Genomic DNA, 21,389 nt, shown 5'->3' with positions numbered 1-21,389 from the left:
ACTGACAAACGTAACAAGGACACTACAGACCCTTAAACATCAGCCACTTACCTCGATCTTTACTTACAACATAATGAGCAAGTTAACTTTTAACTAAGCTCACTGGTAACCGTTACGTTATAACTTTTAACTAAGCTCACTGGTAACCGTTACGTTATAACTTTTAACTAAGCTCACTGGTAACCGTTACGTTATATGATTTAATTTTCCCAACTGTTAATTTTCCATTTCTTTATGTTACCTTCCATGTTTATCCCTTAGGAACCTCATAATCAGTTTTCAATCATTTTCCTGAAGATGATCTTGTTTTTTCTCATCAGCATTTTGGTGATATACCATTAAGCATCCATTTCTTTCTATTTTCTATTCAGTTGATACAATGATGCATTTCTTTTAAGACGAACGTACTTTATATATTTACGCGCCGGGGTACCGATTTAGTACGATACATGCACATGATCAGTTTTTAACCGTCAACATTAGTTGGTCGTGTATCATTTAGAAATTATTAAGCGAATGGAAATGATATATAAATTTAATTTTGATAAGTCTATGTGTGTTTAGCGGAATATGTTTCTGACTACGACTATGTTTTGATTAGGACTAAGACCACAATTAAGTACTTCCGGGTTCAGGCCCCACGAATGAAGTCCCCTCAAAAATGTATGTATTTCAGGAAAACAAATCAAATGCCTCTTTGAACTTGATTTCTGTTGATGAATTTAATGTGGATTTATAGTAGAGATGTCAATCTAGGTTTTGTGATGTAAAATAATAATATTGATCATTTATTATGTGCTCCAGGACCCTGTGTGATGAGTCCTGATTTGACCTCTACCCCTGACCCGGATGTATATAATCCACGTTGGTGACACATTTTGACAGCTATCTCCAGAAAATGCTGAACATGCTGGGTTGAAACTTTTACATTTTGCTTCTCAGATGTTGGTCTTGGCCAGGTGAGATGGAAAGTTGCATATGAGATGTTGGGAATTTATTATGAATTTTAATGTTACAATGAAACATATAGCGAAGCTAATTGTGGTCTTAGTCCTAATATATAGGCCCTGAAATACATGTTTTTATTTGACAAATCCACATTTTTTGGCCGATTCTCTTAAAATTTGACATACTTGTTGACAGTTATATTTGTGATTAGTTAGGAAAGCTATTTTTCAAATTTAACATGAATTTAACTTCAAATTAAATTTTAAAATGATTTTTTATGTTATTTTTTTAGAATTTTTTTATTATTTTTGTATTGTTTTTTATTTAAATATTTGACATGGTCATGTATTCTATAGGGACTGATTGTTAGATTTGAAAATTTAAAACATATTTATTTTAATTTTTTTAATTGATTTGAGGGTATTAGCTATTGTATCCAGAGACACAACATTCCCGACCACCGCCACGGGGAGGCTCCCTCTTTAGGTAGTCATATATATTTGTATATGTAACTTTTTTGTTGTTGTTACACATTTGTTTTTGAATTTTGAATTCAATGTCTTATTTTCAGGTTTCCCACTGTATCTTAAACAGTTTGTTTTGGCTTCTCAACATAGATGATCCTGAAGCTGATTGTCTCCCCTGCATTTGCTGGATCTAGCTGTCCTCTCCTGTAGTTAGACTTCCGAGCAGACTTGGACCTCTCGCATGATCTTGGTGCTGTTCTACTGGTAGCGATAGAGTTCTCTTTTTCATTTTAGGTTTATACTTTGCTGTATAGTTCTCTGAGCTCAGTTGAACCAGCTTATGCTTCACTTCCCTCCACCACTCTTCTCTGCCTATGGGTGGACAGCATAACAGTAATTGTAAACAAGTGCTGGCTAGTGTGTCTATTGGTGGTAACTCACTGTGGTTGGTTACTGCAAGTCTTTATTGTTGCATTTAGATTATTTCATGTCCTTATGAGACCTGATTAATGCTTTGAAACAGTTATGATATCAGTCTGATAACAAAATTAAAATATTTTGAAGCAAAATTTTAAATTCTTTAAAAATTAAAGTTAAAATTTGAAATTGGGAGCAAACTATATATAGTTATATGCAGTGAATATCAAAGTTTCTAAACCAGTTTACAGAATTGAAATATCTCAATTATTGAAAAAACTGTTTCATTTTATCTATCACATGATATCAGAAATATACATAGTAGCTGTGTGTAGAATTGTGTCTTGATTTTCAGTGTCAATAGGGTGTTTTTAGATCTCTGTAATTCCTGTTTTATGTGTCATAGAGTAATTCTGTTTTCACAGCATGATTTCAAATAGCTCAAAGTTTATGAAAATAATTATTTTAAGTTTTTGACAAAAATAGTGTCCTATAATAGGACTAAGACCACAATTAAGTACTTCCGGGTTCAGGCCCCACGAATGAAGTCCCCTCAAAAATGTATGTATTTCAGGAAAACAAATCAAATGCCTCTTTGAACTTGATTTCTGTTGATGAATTTAATGTGGATTTATAGTAGAGATGTCAATCTAGGTTTTGTGATGTAAAATAATAATATTGATCATTTATTATGTGCTCCAGGACCCTGTGTGATGAGTCCTGATTTGACCTCTACCCCTGACCCGGATGTATATAATCCACGTTGGTGACACATTTTGACAGCTATCTCCAGAAAATGCTGAACATGCTGGGTTGAAACTTTTACATTTTGCTTCTCAGATGTTGGTCTTGGCCAGGTGAGATGGAAAGTTGCATATGAGATGTTGGGAATTTATTATGAATTTTAATGTTACAATGAAACATATAGCGAAGCTAATTGTGGTCTTAGTCCAAATTTGATTAACTGAAACCCCTTTGTATCGCCACTCCATTACACAGCCTAAATTGGCAAAAAGTAAATAAATACATAAATAAATAAAAAGCAGTCTTTCTAGATATGTTCCTAAAACTATACTTATAGTGATTTGATTATTTATGATAATATGTGCACATATATATAGATTTAAATAGTACTTCGTGTAAGTTTAAGAAAATTTAGGGAATATGTACACCTTTGGGTATTGATAAGTCACTTGACACCGAACTTTCTAATATGAATAAGTATTGGAAGTAAATTCTTCCTGTAAATAATTCCTACGGCAGTCAGTGTCGCGATTCAAAGAGTATTGCTCAAATCTACTTGAGTATCTGTTTCCCAGTAGATAGGTATATGGAGAGAGTTTGAGGAGGATACACTTGGACCATATGGTACTTATCCTTGTCCATATAATGACCTAAGTATTACACAATTTCAGCAGGTCACGAGGGGTCACTTTATTTTTCCTCATGTATCAACACTGCGGATGTCTGTGTGACGATACAAAGAACATTGGTCGTATCTCTTTTAAACTCTGTCTGATAGGTTGGCGGAGGTCCACTTGAACTAAGTGGTATATATCCGAGTCACGATAATGAAATAATTTAAAATTATCAAAAAAATATTCAAATTTAAGTGTTTTTTGTTCAATACTCTGACACATACTAACTGGATAATTAGCACACACACAGTAGTTCATTTATTAGCAGCTACTTAAGAAATGTGTTGAGTGAAACTGTTCATCTAGAGCATGGAATTAATAAGTGTTATCCTTGAAGTGGTAATGAAGCGGGAAATGCCATTCCTCATAACCACGGAGTTTGCCTAATTCCCCATAAGCATGGTTTTGCGAGTAAGAGCGCGAGACAGTGAGAGAGAGAGAGAGAGAGAGAGAGAGCGAGAGAGTGTGAGAGAGAGAGAGAGAGAGCGAGACAGTGAGAGACAGAGAGAGAGCGAGACAGTGAGAGAGAAAGAGAGAGAGAGCGCGAGAGAGAGACAGAGACAGAGAGAGACAGACAGACAGAGAGACAGAGTTGCCTTTTATTACATGCAGATGCAGAAGTACAAGGAATGAAAAAGGTCTGGGATTCATTAAAAGAAGTATATTTCCAGGATAGGTTTCCAATCTCTCCAGTTATTTTCAAGCTTTCATCTTAAGTTGATGTTTTATTTTACTGTTCCTTATATGTTCTCGACAAGTAAATCGTTGTTGATGACTTCAGATGTGTATTGAGACTCAAAGCGACGTGAAATTATATTTGTTTTGAAATGAAAAGTGTTAGTCACTGGAAATTGCGGTAACAATTCTAGTATTCTAACATTTTTTGCAATAAATCAATACACTGTATCAAACTCAAACTCCTCATTCCATTTCTTCATCCCAGTACGTAGGTGATCGGACTGTTATAAGGTAAAGTCTTTTGATACGTTTTCACTCTTGGGGAATATTGCAAAATAAAGAAGCGGTAAAAAGGTTGTGATGTTCTTTCTATCTGAAAATCATTTATACAGAGAGAAAGTCCTACAAATATGCACTTGAAAAATCTAAAGAAAATCTTGCAAATGTTATTTATGATATGTTAATTTTGAACAGTTATAGGGAAATAGAAAGAAGTAAATTCGAATATAAAAAATCTAGAAATTAATAGTGGCAGAAATCACACCCTAGAGGGTAACAGAGAAAGCACACCCTAAGGGGATGACAGAGAAATCATACCCTAGGGGGTGACAGAGAAATCATACGCTACAGGCTGACAGAGAAATCATACGCTACAGGCTGACAGAAATCATACCCTAGGGATTGACAGAGAAATCACACCCTAGGGGCTGACAGAGAAATCATACCCTACAGGCTGACAGAAATCATACCCTAGGGATTGACAGAAAAATCACACCATACAGGGTGACAGAGAAATCATACACTACGGGAACGACAGAAATCATATTTTAGGGGGTGACAGAGAAATCACATCCTAGGGGTTGACATAGATATCACACCCTAGGGGGTGACAGAGAAATAACACCCTAGGGGTGACAGAGCAATCACACCCTAGGGGTGACAGAGAAATCAAACTTTAGGGGGTGACAGAGAAATCATACCCTAGGGCCTGACAGAGAAATCACACCCTATAGGGTGAGAGATTATTCACACCCTAGGGGTTGACAGAGAAATCATACCCTAGAGGGTGACAGAGAAATCTCACCCTAGGGGTGACCGAGAAATCATATTTTAGGGGTTGACAAAGAAATCATACCCTAAGGGCTGCATAATAACACAACCTAGGGGGTGACAGAGAAATCACACCCTAGGGATTCATAGAGAAATCACACCCTAGGGGGTGACAGAAAATCACAACCTAACGATTGACAGAGAAATCACACCCTAGGGGTGACAGAGAAATCACACCCTAGATGCTGACAGAAATCATACGCTAGGGGTGACAGAGAAATCACACCCTAGGAGGTGACAGAGAAGTCATACCCTCGGAGTGACAGAGAAATCATAGCCTAGGGGTGACAGAGAAATCATGCCCTGGGGGTGACAGAGAAATCATGCCCTAGGGGTTGACAGAGAAATCATACCCTAGGGATGACAGAGAAATCATACCCTAGGGATGACAGAGAAATCATACCCTAGGGGTGACAGAGAAATCATACCCTAGGGATGACAGAGAAATCACACCCTAGGGATGACAGAGAAATCATACCCTAGGGATGACAGAGAAATCACACCCTAGGGATGACAGAGAAATCACACACTAGGGATGACAGAGAAATCATACCCTAGGGATGACAGAGAAATCATACCCTAGGGGTGACAGAGATATCACACCCTAGGGGTGACAGAGATATCACACCCTATGGGTAACAGAGAACTCACACCCTAGGGATGACAGAGAAATCATACCCTAGGGATGACAGAGAACTCACACCCTAGGGGTTAAAGAGAAATCATACCCTAGGGGTGACAGAGAAATCACACCCTAGGGATGACAGAGAAATCATAGCCTAGGGATGACAGAGAAATCATACCCTAGGGAACAGTTATAGGGAAATAGAAAGAAGTAAATTCGAATATAAAAAATCTAGAAATTAATAGTGGCAGAAATCACACCCTAGAGGGTGACAGAGAAAGAACACCCTAGGGGCTGACAGAGAAATCATACCCTTGAGCCTGACAGAAATCATACCCAAGGGATTGACAGAGAAATCACACCTTAGAGGGTGACAGAGTAACCACAACCTAGAGGATGGCAGAGAAATCATACCCTAGGGATGACAGAGAAATCACACCCTAGGGATGACAGAGAAATCATACCCTAGGGATGACAGAGAAATCATACCCTAGTGGTGACAGAGATATCACACCCTAGGGGTGACAGAGAAATTACACCCTATGGGTAACAGAGAACTCACACCCTAGGGATGACAGAGAAATCATACCCTAGGGATGACAGAGAACTCACACCTAGGGGTGACAGAGAAATCACACCCTAGGGGTTAAAGAGAAATCATACCCTAGGGGTGACAGAGAAATCATACCCTAGGGGTGACAGAGAAATCATACCCTAGGGGTGACAGAGAAATCACACCCTAGGGATGACAGAGAAATCATACCCTAGGGATGACAGAGAAATCACACCCTAGGGATGACAGAGAAATCATACCCTAGGGATGACAGAGAAATCATACCCTAGGGGTGACAGAGATATCACACCCTAGGGGTGACAGAGAAGTCACACCCTATGGGTAACAGAGAACTCACACCCTAGGGATGACAGAGAAATCATACCCTAGGGATGACAGAGAACTCACACCCTAGGGATGACAGAGAAATCACACCCTAGGGGTTAAAGAGAAATCATACCCTAGGGATGACAGAGAACTCACACCCTAGGGGTGACAGAGAAATCACACCCTAGGGGTTAAAGAGAAATCATACCCTAGGGGTGACAGAGAAATCATACCCTAGGGGTGACAGAGAAATCATACCCTAGGGGTGACAGAGAAATCATACCCTAGGGATGACAGAGAAATCACACCCTATGGGTAACAGAGAAATCACACCCTAGGGGTGACAGAGAAATCACACCCTAGGGGTGACAGAGAAATCATACCCTAGGGGTGACAGAGAAATCATACCCTAGGGGTGACAGAGAAATCACACCCTAGGGATGACAGAGAAATCATACCCTAGGGATGACAGAGAAATCATACAGGTAAAATATCTCAGGTAAATACAGAACATGTATGAAACAGACTATAATTACCCTTCCTTTGATGTCTCTGTCTATTGTTCTAAATATGTAGGCGTTCGGGGAACACACCAGAATACTCATGGTCATTTTAGACAGGTTTCACTTTACACAGATAGTAAGTAAATACCTGAATGCTTTAGTGATCTCTGTTAGTAATTTTTTTATAAGAAACATAAAAATGTGTGGCACTATGGCTGTTACTAGTGTACATTTGTGACTAAGGACAAGTTGTGTTAAATTGTACCCTGAATGACTTTTCTAACCGGCTTTTATCTGTTGTCATGTGTCCCTAAACAATTTACAGTTTTAACTACTCAGAAACCCCTGAACCAAATTCAATGAAATTTTACAAAAACGTTCCATGGACAAAGTTCAACTAAAATTGTGAATTATATGGTCCCCACCCTGCAGGGGACCGATCGAGGGTCAGGGCGGCCAAAAGGGGTCAAATTGATTGAAATTTCAAAACTCTCCTCAAGACCTAAATAAGGTAGAATCAAATACTTTTCATAGATGTAAGGGTCTTAAGGTGCTTTACCTAAATTATGAATTTCATTACCCTGGGGTCTCATGTTTTTCTTTGGGAATGGGGCAAACATAACAGACATTTTTGACTATCATTTATTTGATTACTATTGAAATTCATTCTTACTCGGTAAATATTATCAATATTGGATGACAGTTTGATGGTATGCACATGTTGGCTCTGACTGACACCCAGGGACTGATGTTCGAGGTCAAAAAAGGTCAAATTAACCGAAATTTCAAAAAAACATTAATTTTGATCTTATGCTTCATTTGTGTCATTTGTTTATCTATATAAATACAGCAGATATATTACACACTTGTGACATCACAGCTAGATAGGTCATTTTCTAGGATATATGACATTGCATATAGGAATGCATTCCACGAAATTGCACATCTTTCAAAAACAACACAATATTTTAACATTGGCCATATCCCTGATATTCAAGATGCAATGAGGGGCCGCGGTGGCCGAGTGGTTAAGGTGTCCCGACACTTTATCACTAGCCCTTCATCACTGGGTTGCGAGTTCGAAACCTACGTGGGGCAGTTGCCAGGTACTGACCGTAGGCCGGTGGTTTTTTTCCGGGCACTCCGGCTTTCCTCCACCTCCAAAATCTGGCACGTCCTTAAATGACCCTGGCTGTTAATAGGACGTTAAACAAAAACAAACCAAACAATAAATCAAGATGCAATGAATTTATTTCCTACACAAGTAATCAGAATATTGAGTTATTTGTTTGTTGTTTTCCAGGTTGTTGACAAATGTTTAATGGACGGAGCTGATGAGTATCTACAGTTGATGGCTCTCTTTACAACAATCATGCACCAAGTCTGTCACGAAGTACACCAACGTCTATGGTTTATGGTGAACTTGGAGCTTATCCTTTGAATATCTCAGTTAAGACGAGAATGTTGACCTATTGGTCTCAATTGATTAATTCAAAAGAAAACAAACTAAATGTAATAACTTATAAACTGTTATGTCTAAACCAATACCGTAATAATAATGTTCCCTATATACGTTATATACAACAATTATTAGATGAATGTGGTATTAGCTATGTGTGGAATATCCAGTATACCCAGGAATTAGATACTTCTTGGATAAAGTCATATGTAAAACAAACACTCCATGATCAGTTTATACAGCAGTGGGAAAATGATGTATTTAATTCTTCTAAGTCTGGTTGTTACAGAATTTTTAAAAACAAATTTGGTTTTGAATGCTATCTAGACGTTCTTACAGATAAAGAAAGAAATACTTTTTGTAAGTTCAGAACTACAAATCATAGACTGATTATTGAAACTGGAAGGTGGAATAATATTGAACGCCACGAAAGAATATGTACTTTTTGTAATAGTCAACAAATAGGAGATGAATTCCATTATCTGCTAGAATGCCAGTCATTAGCTGCGCATAGAAAATTATATCTAAATAAATATTATTATACAAGGCCGAACATATTAAAATTTAGAGATCTTATGAACTCAAACCACGTAAATACATTGAAAAAACTCTGTAAATTCATTAGTATTATCTTTAGCAATGTGTCCTCCATAGCATGATGTTACACATCATGTTCATCTTGACTTGATCTTTTTTTTTTTTTTTTTTTTTTTTCTTGAAATTATATAAAATGGTATCATGCGTAACGATATGGTTAAATATCAGATGTTTTGATAAACTAATTGATACAGTCTGCGTGTGCATACTTTATACACTGGCTGAACAACTGTATATAACTTTTGTATTGTGTAAATATGTTTTCTCTGTACTGTTATGTATGGTTAAAGAGAAATAAATTGAATTGAATTGAATTGTCACGGATGACCTGGCTTATGTGATGTGTAACGGACAATTCCACAGTGATACAGTCTGTCACTGATGACCTGGCTTATGTGACGTGAAACGGACAATTCCACAGTGACAAAGTCTGTCACGGATGACCTGGCTTATGTGACGTGTCACCGACAATTCCACAGTGACAAAGTCCGTCACGGATGACATGACGTATGTGATGTGTAACGGACATTTCCACAGTGACAAAGTCCGTCACGGATGACATGACGTATGTGATGTGTAATGTACAATTCCACAGCGAAAGACTGGAAACTTTCTATATTGAGGCTAGTTGTAAAGAACATGGACAGAAACTGCCTCTCTGCATGTTATGTTGCTTTAGAATGGCCACACCCAGTGGTTTATTCCGTGGAATGTTGTTATGTTGAAATCACTGGATTATAAATGGATGTTTTAACAAAAATCAACGAGATATGTAAAGATTTAATGTGACAACTGAAGTATGTCCATTATTCAAAAATTACATTTTCACAGATAGCAAAGCCGATATGTACCAGCGAATGTTTCGTAAATAACATGCCATGATTATTTTGAAGGAAAAAAAATAGTATGCGGTAAACAACTGTTTTATGTGAAAGACTATAATGCCTGAACTTGTTTACATGTTAAAATATTGTTATTTTTGTTTTTTCAATATTAGGTCTCTGGGCCTTTTGGTTATTGAGAAGAAGTTGCTTGAATGGAAAAGTTGACGCCGGACGGACGGACGGACGGCCGGACGACGGACGCCGCGCCATGACATAAGCTCACTTACCCTTCTGGCAGGTGAGCTAAAAACAATGATCAGTTGATGTTATAAAACACTTAATAACATCCAATAGCTAAAACCAAGACAATCCTCTGTGCCCCGACCAGCAGAGACCAGTCGGCCATGAAACGTTGACACCGACACTCGTATGCATTGTTGCATATTTTCATGTACATGTATAAAACTAGTCTATTTTGGAAACGCGGCTGATTCTTAGGTGATCATTTATTTCATATCACAGCGAAAATGTTTTTACTTGAAATAATTAATATTGTCAATATAAGTCATGAGGTTAATAAAATACCAATATTATAATATATTTAAAACTCTTCTCAATGATCATTTGGACTATATTCCAACCGATGAAAAAGGATTTTCATCACGTCAGTTTTAAGCCAGACACAACATTTATATAGAATTAGTTCTCCTATATCTAGCCAAGGTAATATTAAAGGTACAAAGGTACACATATAAGCGGGACAGGTAAATGTCACCCGATCAGTAGTCTATTCAACGCAAATTGTATACATGTTCAGTCAGTCAGAAATTGACAAAGGGACCAGTCTGTCTTGAAACTTTGCACCGACACTCGTACGCATTATGTATACTGTTTACATGTATAAGCGGAACGGTGGCATATGTACATGTAGTATTATTACATGCACTCTTTGTCGATAAACAAAATTTTATATCGTCGAGCGAGAAATTCATTTCGTCACATAAACCTAAACATGATTTTCACTCACACAGTCAGTCTTGACAAAGGGACAAGTTCGTACGCATTGTTACGCATATTGTTTATTGTTTTTGTAAAGATAATCCTTGTATATATAAGGCTATAGTCTATTTTGGGTATGTGGTTGATTCTTAGATGACCATTTACCGGTGTAAGTGAATGTTAATTAATGTTTGAATATAAGTCATGACATTAATAAAATATTGATACTTTAATATTTTTAAAACTTGTATAGTAGGGCAGTGAGCAATGCCACGAGAGGATGTCATAATATTGAATAGTGTTGTATGTATTTTCGAAATCACTTAGTATTGAGCAATTTGCTAATATATATGTAATTAATATATAAATGTCTAGAATATATAACTACAACATGTTTGTAATCCCCTATGTACTTCTGTAATTTCCATGGCAGAATTTGTAATTTGTGAAAACAATGTACTTAATTATTGTGAGAGATATTCCTCTACACTATTCTAGATGTAACCGACCGGTGTTCATGTGTGTGGATCAGTGTGAGTGTGTGGGTATAGGTGTGTATGTGCTGTAGTGTACATGTGTGGATTGGTGTGTGTGTGAGAGAGTTTGTACGTGGATCAGTGTGAGTGGGTGGGTATGTGTGGATCAGTGTGGATGTGTGAGTATTTGTGAGGACTGTGAGGACTTGTTGTACATGTAATTTATATACTGATAAACCATGCGGTTTAAAGTAATAAAGAACTTGAACTTGAACCTCGACACGCGTTGTGTTCTGATTGGAATGTCCAATGGTTTCAACCGGTGACACCCAGTCATGTACTGCCGCCACCACACCCAGGTTCGATTCGCCAATGGCATAGACGTGAAATGATCACTACAAGAGTATAGTAAATTTAACAAGTTTATTTTGAGATAAAGATAATTTATGAAATAATTACAATGAAGTAGCTAGCTGTGGGGGCCTAATCCATATCCAATAAGGCATGGTCCCATTATCACCAGACATATATACATATGTAAGCGAACAACAGAGTTAAACAACTAATACTGCACACTGCTGATTATATAGTACTAATGAATGATAATTGTAACCTACGTCAATAACTGGTGTACCCTGGGTAAACAACTACTAACAAAATAACAACAGGAAGCTAGAATATAAATATAACTACAGGTATACTAACATAAAGTCCACCCCCTGTATAAAGTTGTCTACCTTACATTGTCTCAGCAAGGGCAGACGTGTATGTATGAAAACCACCCAACCTCCCACTCTACAACAACAACCCTACATATTAACAAGAAAAATTATTGACGCAAGCGTCAAAGTGGGCCGCAAAATACTTACAGAATGAAAATTGACCTTCATTAAAAGGATGTGTTGCCAGAATTAAATGAATGGTAAATGAAATGCGCATTTTTTCATAGATGAGGATGACCATTGTGTTGAAAATCTGTAGATTAACTGATCACATGTTAAGTAATTGCTGTGTTGTCACTCTCCAGTTTTCCCAAATGGAAATTTGGCAAGACATATATTGTATATATTGACTTTTAAAAGAAAAAGAAACAAATTATTGTTGAAAATAACTTTTATTATCTGATATATAACAAATACAATATTGAATTTTATTCAACTGAAGGCACTTGGAATATAGATGTACATTTGCTGCACATACCAATGCAAAGTTTACTACAACAGCATTTTCAGGAAGATATTAAAGTTATTTGTATTTTTAAATTTAAACAAAAAATTAGTACATGACAAAGAATAATGAATAAGAAATATTAACTTTTCCAATAATTTTTGGGAATTTTCATATCTTTAAACCTGTTTACTAATGCCTTCAATCAATTATTTCTCCAATGTAATATATTCGTTTATAATCATGCAAGTCATAAAATATACAACTAACACAGTATAAAAAAATATATATATATATAAATCAAAAACCAAACGGAGGAACACAACCAGTTGAATTGAATTGCAACAAACTGTAAAATATACTATATTTTGTTTACGTAACAAAAGTAAACTAAAACAAATAGTTATAAAAAATGGCACTATAGATCAACATTAAGAGGAATGGAAGTGTGAGCATGGACATCAGCTCCAGGTTAACAATGGAATCCATATACATGTATATGGGAAAGGGTTATACATTGGTTTTGGCCTTTTTTGTTCCCCATATCAATCAAAATTGAAAACCTTTGATTGTAATTCTTTTTCAAATTTTGAATATTTTCCGCGATATTTTTTTTTTTTTTTTTTAATTTCAATGTTATTTTGGTTGCTATGATAACCAGTCAAATTTTGCATCAATTACGTAGATTTTAATATTCAGTCAATTTGAGCCATGTTTCGCTGTTTTTCTCTTGGAAAGGATAGAGTGCATTCTTGAACAAACTCTATATGTGTCCTAATTATTACCAGTGCCTATACAATTTCCTTTGATATCAAGTTTCAAGATTGTGCTCTATATATATATACTTGCCAAAAGAAAAACTGAGTGAAACATGGCCTGAATTGACTGAATGTTCAAATTTACCTAACTTATGGAAATTTCAACAGGTTACCATGGCAGCCATAAATGTAAAAAAAAAAAAAAAATTGCAAAACTGTAATAGTATCATGGAAGTATTCAACTTTTAAAAAGATTTATTTGAAAAGTAAATCATATCGTATACAATGTAGTCCTTTGTAAACTAAAAGCACCCCACTTCATCTTATCTTTTGTCTATTCAAATTTATCATCACAATAGTGCAACTAAGTGATACACTATTTACCGATTACATATACATGTAGAGATTCATCACATTACTTTGGTAGTTTCTTTATTGCAGTTGTAATCAAACAATGCCAGAGATGCAATAATATACTAAATGCTAAGGGTAAATATAATGATAATACTGGACAAATGGTTATTAAATGATTTTCTTTAATAAATGGCTTTCGTTATATCCGCTAACTACAGTAAACAGCAAATTTCAATTAATTAAAAAAAAAACTCCATACAAAAACACTTCCACAATAATGCTATGACTAGATATTAAGTGCTAAATACTTAACAAATAATGACTCGTTAAATCAATATTGTAAAATACATGTACAATATCGTAAAATACTGTAAACTACAAAAACATCCTCGAAAAACGACAAAGTAAGATATATAATATTGGATAATTATTCAATTAAAAACACTCTGAATATAGATGTACAATTGTTGTTTATACCAAAGTTGAGAACAACATTTTCAGTAAAAAGATATAAAAAATGTATTGGTATTTTTAATAAACAAATATATAACTACAAAGTATAAGTAGCAACCTAGGTCAACGAGTAAGAAATATTGACTTATACCGGATTTTGTTTAACATTGTTTAGCTCGGTTTTGGTTTTACATTGTTTAGCATCCTATTAACAACTTATGGTAATTTAAGGAAACCGTTTTATTGATGTTTTCAATTAATGATTTATCCAATTTAATATATTCGTTTACCTAATGCAGAATGAAACTAAATATGTTGACATGAAAGTGCCAAAGTGTATATTAACTTCACTGTGCAACATATTGTATACCCAAACTTAATATTCATGAAAGAAATAGCATCCGAGCTTAATTGAGCCCTTTGAAGAAAACTTAACCAAAAACACTTTGACATAGCGTGACGGACGGACAGTAAAACAGTAAGCTTTTGATTAGTCGTACCAGGGCTTAATAAAATCAAACGTCAATATGCACTGTATTCACAATGCATCCATATGTGACAGTTACTGGATGTTGTACAAATTATTTCCAGCCGAAATGGAGGCACGGACACGAATTGGTAGTTTGTCTACCACAACAGAGATCAGACTGCTTTTTTGTTCCTCAAGGTCCAGTTCAACTTTTAGTATCTTCTCTATAGTTGATTTGAAGAGAGTAATTTTTTTATCTTTTGCCTTTTCTGTGGAATAAAGAAAGGCGATGCGGTAGGACTTGAGATTTGAAGTCGTTGCTTTGCACACAGGACACTGATTACCAACCATTTTTTTTTGCCTGCAAGCTGAAAAAATTAACACACAATTAGCTTATAGATGTATTAAATATTACATTGAACCTTTAAAAATAGTCCTGAAATACAATGTAAAAATAGCATAACAAAAACATAGAAATGATTATTCCATTTATGAGTAACTTGTTTTTCTGTTTTTCCCCCACAATTTTGTATTCATTTCTTTTTCTGTGCAATGAATTAGTACATTGCTCATTAAAAATACTACAAAATCCTTAAAAAAAAGTGTGATACCTTTAACTTCGCAGCATTTATAGACATCAAATTCTGTAAAATCGGTCAATATGATATCTTCAATAAGTGGCTCATCAAGATCTTCTTCAAAGTCTGGATCAGACAGGTATTGGTTTGCATCTTGCTGCTGCACAAGTATTGTAGGATCATCAGCTGTAAACTGGAGGATAACATACACTTGTCAGACAGTAATGAATAAGCACACAAAATTAAAGCATACTGTTACCAAAAAAATAAACAAAAATGATTTCAGGAGAAAGAAATACTATTCAAAGAAAGTGATTGGTATATTGTAACAGTGAAAATTCATAGTTGGTTGTTCAGCATCATGATGTTTGTTTTTTCATGGTTGGTGTTTTTATTATACACTGCCTCATTGATTCATTCAAGTTATAACCTCATATAGTACATATAAAAACCCCTTTACCTGGCAGGTTGAAATGGGCGAGGTGGTAAGCTGATCCCTGTTAAGATATTTTTTGGGGTAAACAGCCGAAACGTTGACCATATTTCCTTCTTCAAACTGCATTTCTGCGTTTCCCCCAAACAAACAGACTTTGGCAGTGGTCTGACTGTCCTTCAAAATCAGAGCTCGCACAGGCAAAGACCCACCTTGGCGATATTTCAATGGAGAAACCTGAAGTATATTAAGACATGAAAGCATTATATTTTTTCATGATTGCAATATATAAAAAATATTGATTCAACACATGTCTAGTAAGTAATAACGACGGTATAATCCAATATAGGTACTGGATCCTAACAAACAAATGTTGGATGCGTATTACTAGAGATAGATAATTGTCAAGTAGTGATGACAGTACAGACAAGTAAATTGCAAGTACTGTTGCTATTAGAATTTGATGATTTTATATGTATATATATATATATATATCATACATGCATAATTCATGTACAATTATTTAGATGGAACTTTCGTAATGAAATTATGTTTAAGCTCCATATGTTTGCGTGTGTGTGAGCATTACAACAAAGTATATACATGGAATAAAAATTATAATATGCCACTGCAATACATAGTCCTTATACATTTTCACTAATTCTATGTATACATACCTGTACTACTTTGCCAAGCACACTTGACTTGTCTGGGGAGGCCAATGCTGAAGCCAAAGTCTTTTTCTCCCCCTCTGGAGCTATTTTCTCTGGTAGTTGAAGTTCACACGAATCAGTTAAGGATGTTTCCACTGTTGCAGAATATGCCAAAGTTGAATTGCTGGTGATCCAATATTCCTTATCGCCTTTAGCCACCATGTTGTGGAACTTGAAGCTCAATCCTGTTTGCAGCATGTTAAGCTTATTGACTTGATAGACTCTGATTCTATAAGCCACTTCCCCCTCAGCAGCAACAACATTAAAATATTTCATTTCTCTTTGGTTTGTTTTGTTGACATAGGACAGTATCTTGTCCGATCTTTTCAACACTTTCAAAGTTTTGGTAATGAGATTAGTGTTTGACTGCGCCTGAAAAAGATGAAATAAATCATATTTTTCATGTCTATTTCAAAATATCTTTTTTTAATAATACTCGTCTTTATATCAAACCTTTCACATTACTGTACTGTTTCAGAATAATAATATTTTTCAAATGTCTGTCTTTATTTCAAATAATCTTTTTCAATAAGACGTGTCTTTATTTCAAATCTTCTTTTTCAATAACACTGTTTTTATTTCAAAATAACTTTTTTCAATAATTCTTCCGTATTTTAAAATATCCTTTTCAGTAATACTTTGAAGATGTATTCTTAAATAAATTTGCATATTTTATAATGTATCCAACCTTTCACATCCTTTACATCACATTTTTCAAATGTCGGTCTTTATATATATTTCATAATATCCTTTTCAATACATGTACTACATTCAAAATGTATTCTTACATAAGTTTGGATGGACATTGGTTATAATATATCCAACCTTTCATATTCGTCAAGCACTGTTTCAGATGCTTTTATTTTTGATGGATCTAAACCAATTAATATCAAACCTGAAAGAGTACGTACTCGACTTAATGCAACATATGCCATGCCAAAATCAAAAACTGTAGATCCCAAATCAATAACTGCAGAATCTAAAGAAATTCCCTGTACTTTATGTACAGTACATGCCCAAGCTAATATTAATGGAAATTGTCTTCTTATTATGCGACGCCCACAAAAAATAAATTCATGTTCTATCATGGAAATAGAGACAGAATTTACATTGACTGTTTTATTTTTGAAGTGTAATTTACCAACATCAGAGTTGTCAAATTTAACATTCACCGAAGAGGGTACATCTGTTGAGTTTGTAAACTCTATGTCTACAATAATGCCCATTGCACCATTAACCAAACCATCATTTGTATTAATATTTCTCGTTAACATAACCCTAGCACCAACACAAAAAGCAAAATGTTTTTTTAAACCACCAGCAACATTATCATCAAAAGGTATGAGATTTTCATTTACTACAGCTAACGGATTTTCATCTGATGGTGAGAAAAAGTGACAAGCAGGAACATTAATAATATTGCTTAGCTTGTCAAGTTGCATCTTGTTGAAATATTCTACTTGTTTTATTGTTGGACAGATATGCAAGATATGCGAAAAATCAGAATTTGCATCGTATAGTAATCTTGTCTTTAATAAAGCAATATCTTCATTAGTTGGTAGTCCAATACGAACACGATTTAAAAGTGAACAATATACCAAATCCATATTTTGTCGAACATTTTCTTTTAAGACTATTGGAAAAAAAAGTCGCCAGAGTAGAGAATTTTTAAAACAGTAACTAGATCTGACAGGTCTTAACTGAAAAAAGTCACCAATCACAATCATATTGCATCCTCCAAATACAAAGTCATCATTTTTAATTTCCGATAGTCGTCTACTTATGAATGATAACATTGTGTCACCGACCATGCTTATTTCATCAATTATGATTGTATGAACATTTTGAAATCTTTTCTTCAGTTGTTTTGCACCGAAGCTTGACAATGAACTATACTGTAAAAATTCTGCTACTGGTATTTTGAAAATTGAGTGTAAAGTTTGGCCATTGATATTGTTTGCTGCTGTTCCTGTTGGTGCACAAACAACAACAGGATCAGTACACATGACTTTAGCGGTGTACAACTGCAGATATGCTATGATAACTCTAGTTGTAAAAGTTTTGCCGACACCTGCACCACCTGTGATAAATAAATGAAATGGTGCATCTTTTTTCTCAAACTTTGTTTTCACATAATTTAATGAACAATTTTGGGAATTTGTAAGCAGTTTAACATTTCTATGAAATTCTTCAATTGACATTGTACATTGTATTGAATGCATATGGAATTCTTCATAAAAAAATTCATTATTAGATGAATAGTGTTCATTTTCTTCATTGTTAACATTATGCAGTGTATTTGACATGTCTTTATCCATTGAAGAAAACACATCACTTGTTGAAGTAGAATTTGTTCTTGTATTGCCTTGATCAGTTATGTTAACTTTTTCCGCAAGCCTAATCTTTCTCATAGTATTTTCAATCTGATTAGTAAATGAAAAGTATGTAAAATCAATTGTTTTGTTCATAATACCAGTTTTATGAACAAATGCTTCCTTTGAACTGGTATATGGAGATATCAGGTCAACCTCTGATCTATGAGGAATTAAAAGAAGCAACATTGAATAATAATAATCATCAGAAGATGGCGGAAAATTGGGACAACGTACAATAACAGATTGTTTACATCTTCTCATGCATAAATTGTATTTAGCAATGTGTATTCTTTCAAGAACAGAACGATTAGATTTTGGGGGTGCATTATAACATTTCCTGTACCAGGAACAAAATCTATACAAACACATGTCATTCATCGATAAAGGACGATGGTGATAGTAATCAATGATATTTGAGCGAAATATATCCGTTGAGTTGTCAGAAAGACTGTCTATCTCGTTTTTATTCTTCAACATTCGGAACCTTTTGTTTGGAGGTCGTGTATTTAAGTAAACAAATGATCTACTTGTATGAATTAAATTTAGATTGCTCAGTTTATAAGCAGCTTCCTGACTACTCATTCTTCTATGACGCAATACAGTCAGCCCTATCTTAAGCAGACGTTGAAATTTTGGAATAGTTGGATTGTCTTTGAATACTTCATGAATAAGTTGTCCAAGTGCATTTTTAAGTTCATCTGGCTCAGATTTACAAATGTAACTACAAACATAATATGCCGCACCCTCAGCATTACAGATCATCTGAATATCCATGTTTGCACGCCAGTGTCGTAGAATTTCAGAATTATAAGGATTAATCATGGTGTCATTTTTTCCTCTGTATGTCTGGTAAAATTTCCCTTTACCTCTATATGTAAACTTGTTCATTCCTTGTATCTTAGTTTCATAACAGACTGGCTTTGGAAATCCAAAGCGACAAGCACATTTGTAACCCTTGGAACAGTAAGACGTATGACTATGTGTCTGTAATTTTCAGAGCATTACCGACTGAAGATAAGTAAGGTATTCCCCTTTTAAAATTATTTTAAAACATGTCGAACAAAATGTTTGGTTTTTCATGAATTTAAAACAATTTTTTTGAAATGTTGTTTTTCAAAATATGGGTCTGATTGGAAAATAAAAATCGTTCACAGGATTCACAAAAGTAAGTTGGTCGTTCTCTTATTTTCAACTCGTATCCATCATTATGTTTCGTATCTTCTAAATAATTTATCTGGCATGTCGACATTGTGCTCTCAATGGTAGAGAAATTAGCAACAACCGGATTTTTTGCATTGTCTAACACATCAAAATTTTTATATTCAGATATATCAAAATAAGGACTACTAGTACTAGGTAAACATGTATTACCAACATCTATGGAAGAAATGGTAGTTACAGGGAGCTGTGTACTTTTTTTACAATTTCTAACATTTTTTGAAGACTTAAATTTTCTTTTACTCGATGATCTTTTAAAATAGTTATGAAATTGGAGTTCACAAAGAGATGATACATTTGCATTTTCGTTTGAAGCAGATTTTGTACTCGCCAAATCTGGCTTAAATTTGGGAGGGTTTATATTAGACATAGATGGAACATTTTTATCATGTAAGACTGAAACTGATTCATTCCTTTTATGGTTAACAGGAGCTATAAGGTTGTGATTTGACGGCCATGGAAAATGTAACGGTGTCATTTCATAATCACACAGATTATAAATAGACAAAATATATGTCAAAAATTCATCACGTGATGAAAAATCCATAAAAATTGCATTGCCATTTGGATCGGGAAACCCTAATGAATTTCGTTGGTGGGAGTCGAATAGATAAACGTGATCGTTTTGATGATCGTAATAAATTGCAACAGTACTGTCTCCGAAAGTGACCAACAAATATGACGAAATACTATATATTGCATCAATAAACCCTTCGATAAACGATAGCTGTCCTGCTTCTGTGTTGACAAATCGAGATGGATTAACGGGTCCATAATATCGATCATAAAAATAATTTATATCCCCGTCTGAACCATTCCAATCAAGAAAACTGTTAGGTAAATCCCGATGAGCTAAATAACCATCAGGTCCACCTGTTGCTCTGATATGGCGATACAGATCAGTACCGTCTACAACCATTTCATCAAGATCGTATCTCGAAACATCGGGCACATTAGGCATGCGTTGCATGAAAGTATATAACGCAATCAAAGCAATAGCAGTACATTGTACACCATTGAATGGCTGAAATCTATTACAACCTTGGTGTAGATGAGCAGTAACAGTTCTTACCATGTTCTTGTTTGTTGATCTCTCGCTGCATGTGGCCTAAGTGCTCCGAACAGCAGTTCCTTTGTCTTCTTGTCAAAACGCGGGAAAATAATAGACAGCGTGGTTAATACTCGAGGTGTTCCGAAAGTTGTTGAGATTTAACCGAGCTACACCATAAAGGGAGTGTCCCTGTATACATGACACAGCTTGTGGTATGCAGCCGTGATAGCAGTGTATAATATACATGTCTAAAAATAGAATGTGAGTAGTCTGCTGGCTGTACATGTGTTTCAGTTTATAATAACATATTTAAACTTGACCGTATGACATATTTGCAATAACAATGAAAAAATATTCTTTTAACAATACTGTATACAGCACATTTTTTAGTTGTCTTATCTCTACCGTAGGCCTACTGA

General features: G+C 35.0%; 1 protein-coding gene and 1 long non-coding RNA gene across 2 annotated transcripts; one reads left to right on the top strand and one right to left on the bottom strand.

Moving 5' to 3' along the window:
• Positions 1-909: 909 nt before the first annotated feature.
• LOC117342278 lies at positions 910-9,416 on the top strand. The gene is made up of 2 exons (XR_004535775.1): positions 910-959; positions 8,350-9,416. It is a non-coding gene; the product is annotated as an uncharacterized LOC117342278 (long non-coding RNA).
• Positions 9,417-11,810: 2,394 nt separating this feature from the next.
• LOC117342277 lies at positions 11,811-21,118 on the bottom strand. The gene is made up of 5 exons (XM_033904371.1): positions 20,992-21,118; positions 16,291-16,698; positions 15,641-15,850; positions 15,214-15,373; positions 11,811-14,970 (listed from the first exon to the last, which is right to left on the bottom strand). The coding sequence occupies exons 1-5, from the start codon at positions 20,992-20,994 to the stop codon at positions 14,696-14,698; spliced, it is 1,056 nt and encodes a 351-aa protein (XP_033760262.1). The 5' UTR covers positions 20,995-21,118; the 3' UTR covers positions 11,811-14,695.
• Positions 21,119-21,389: the final 271 nt, after the last annotated feature.

This window comes from Pecten maximus, chromosome 14 (genome assembly GCF_902652985.1).
Source record: "Pecten maximus chromosome 14, xPecMax1.1, whole genome shotgun sequence".
NCBI lineage: Eukaryota > Metazoa > Mollusca > Bivalvia > Pectinida > Pectinidae > Pecten > Pecten maximus.
The sequence above is the reverse complement of the archived record's forward strand: the minus strand, read 5'-3'. Positions and strand labels throughout refer to the sequence as shown.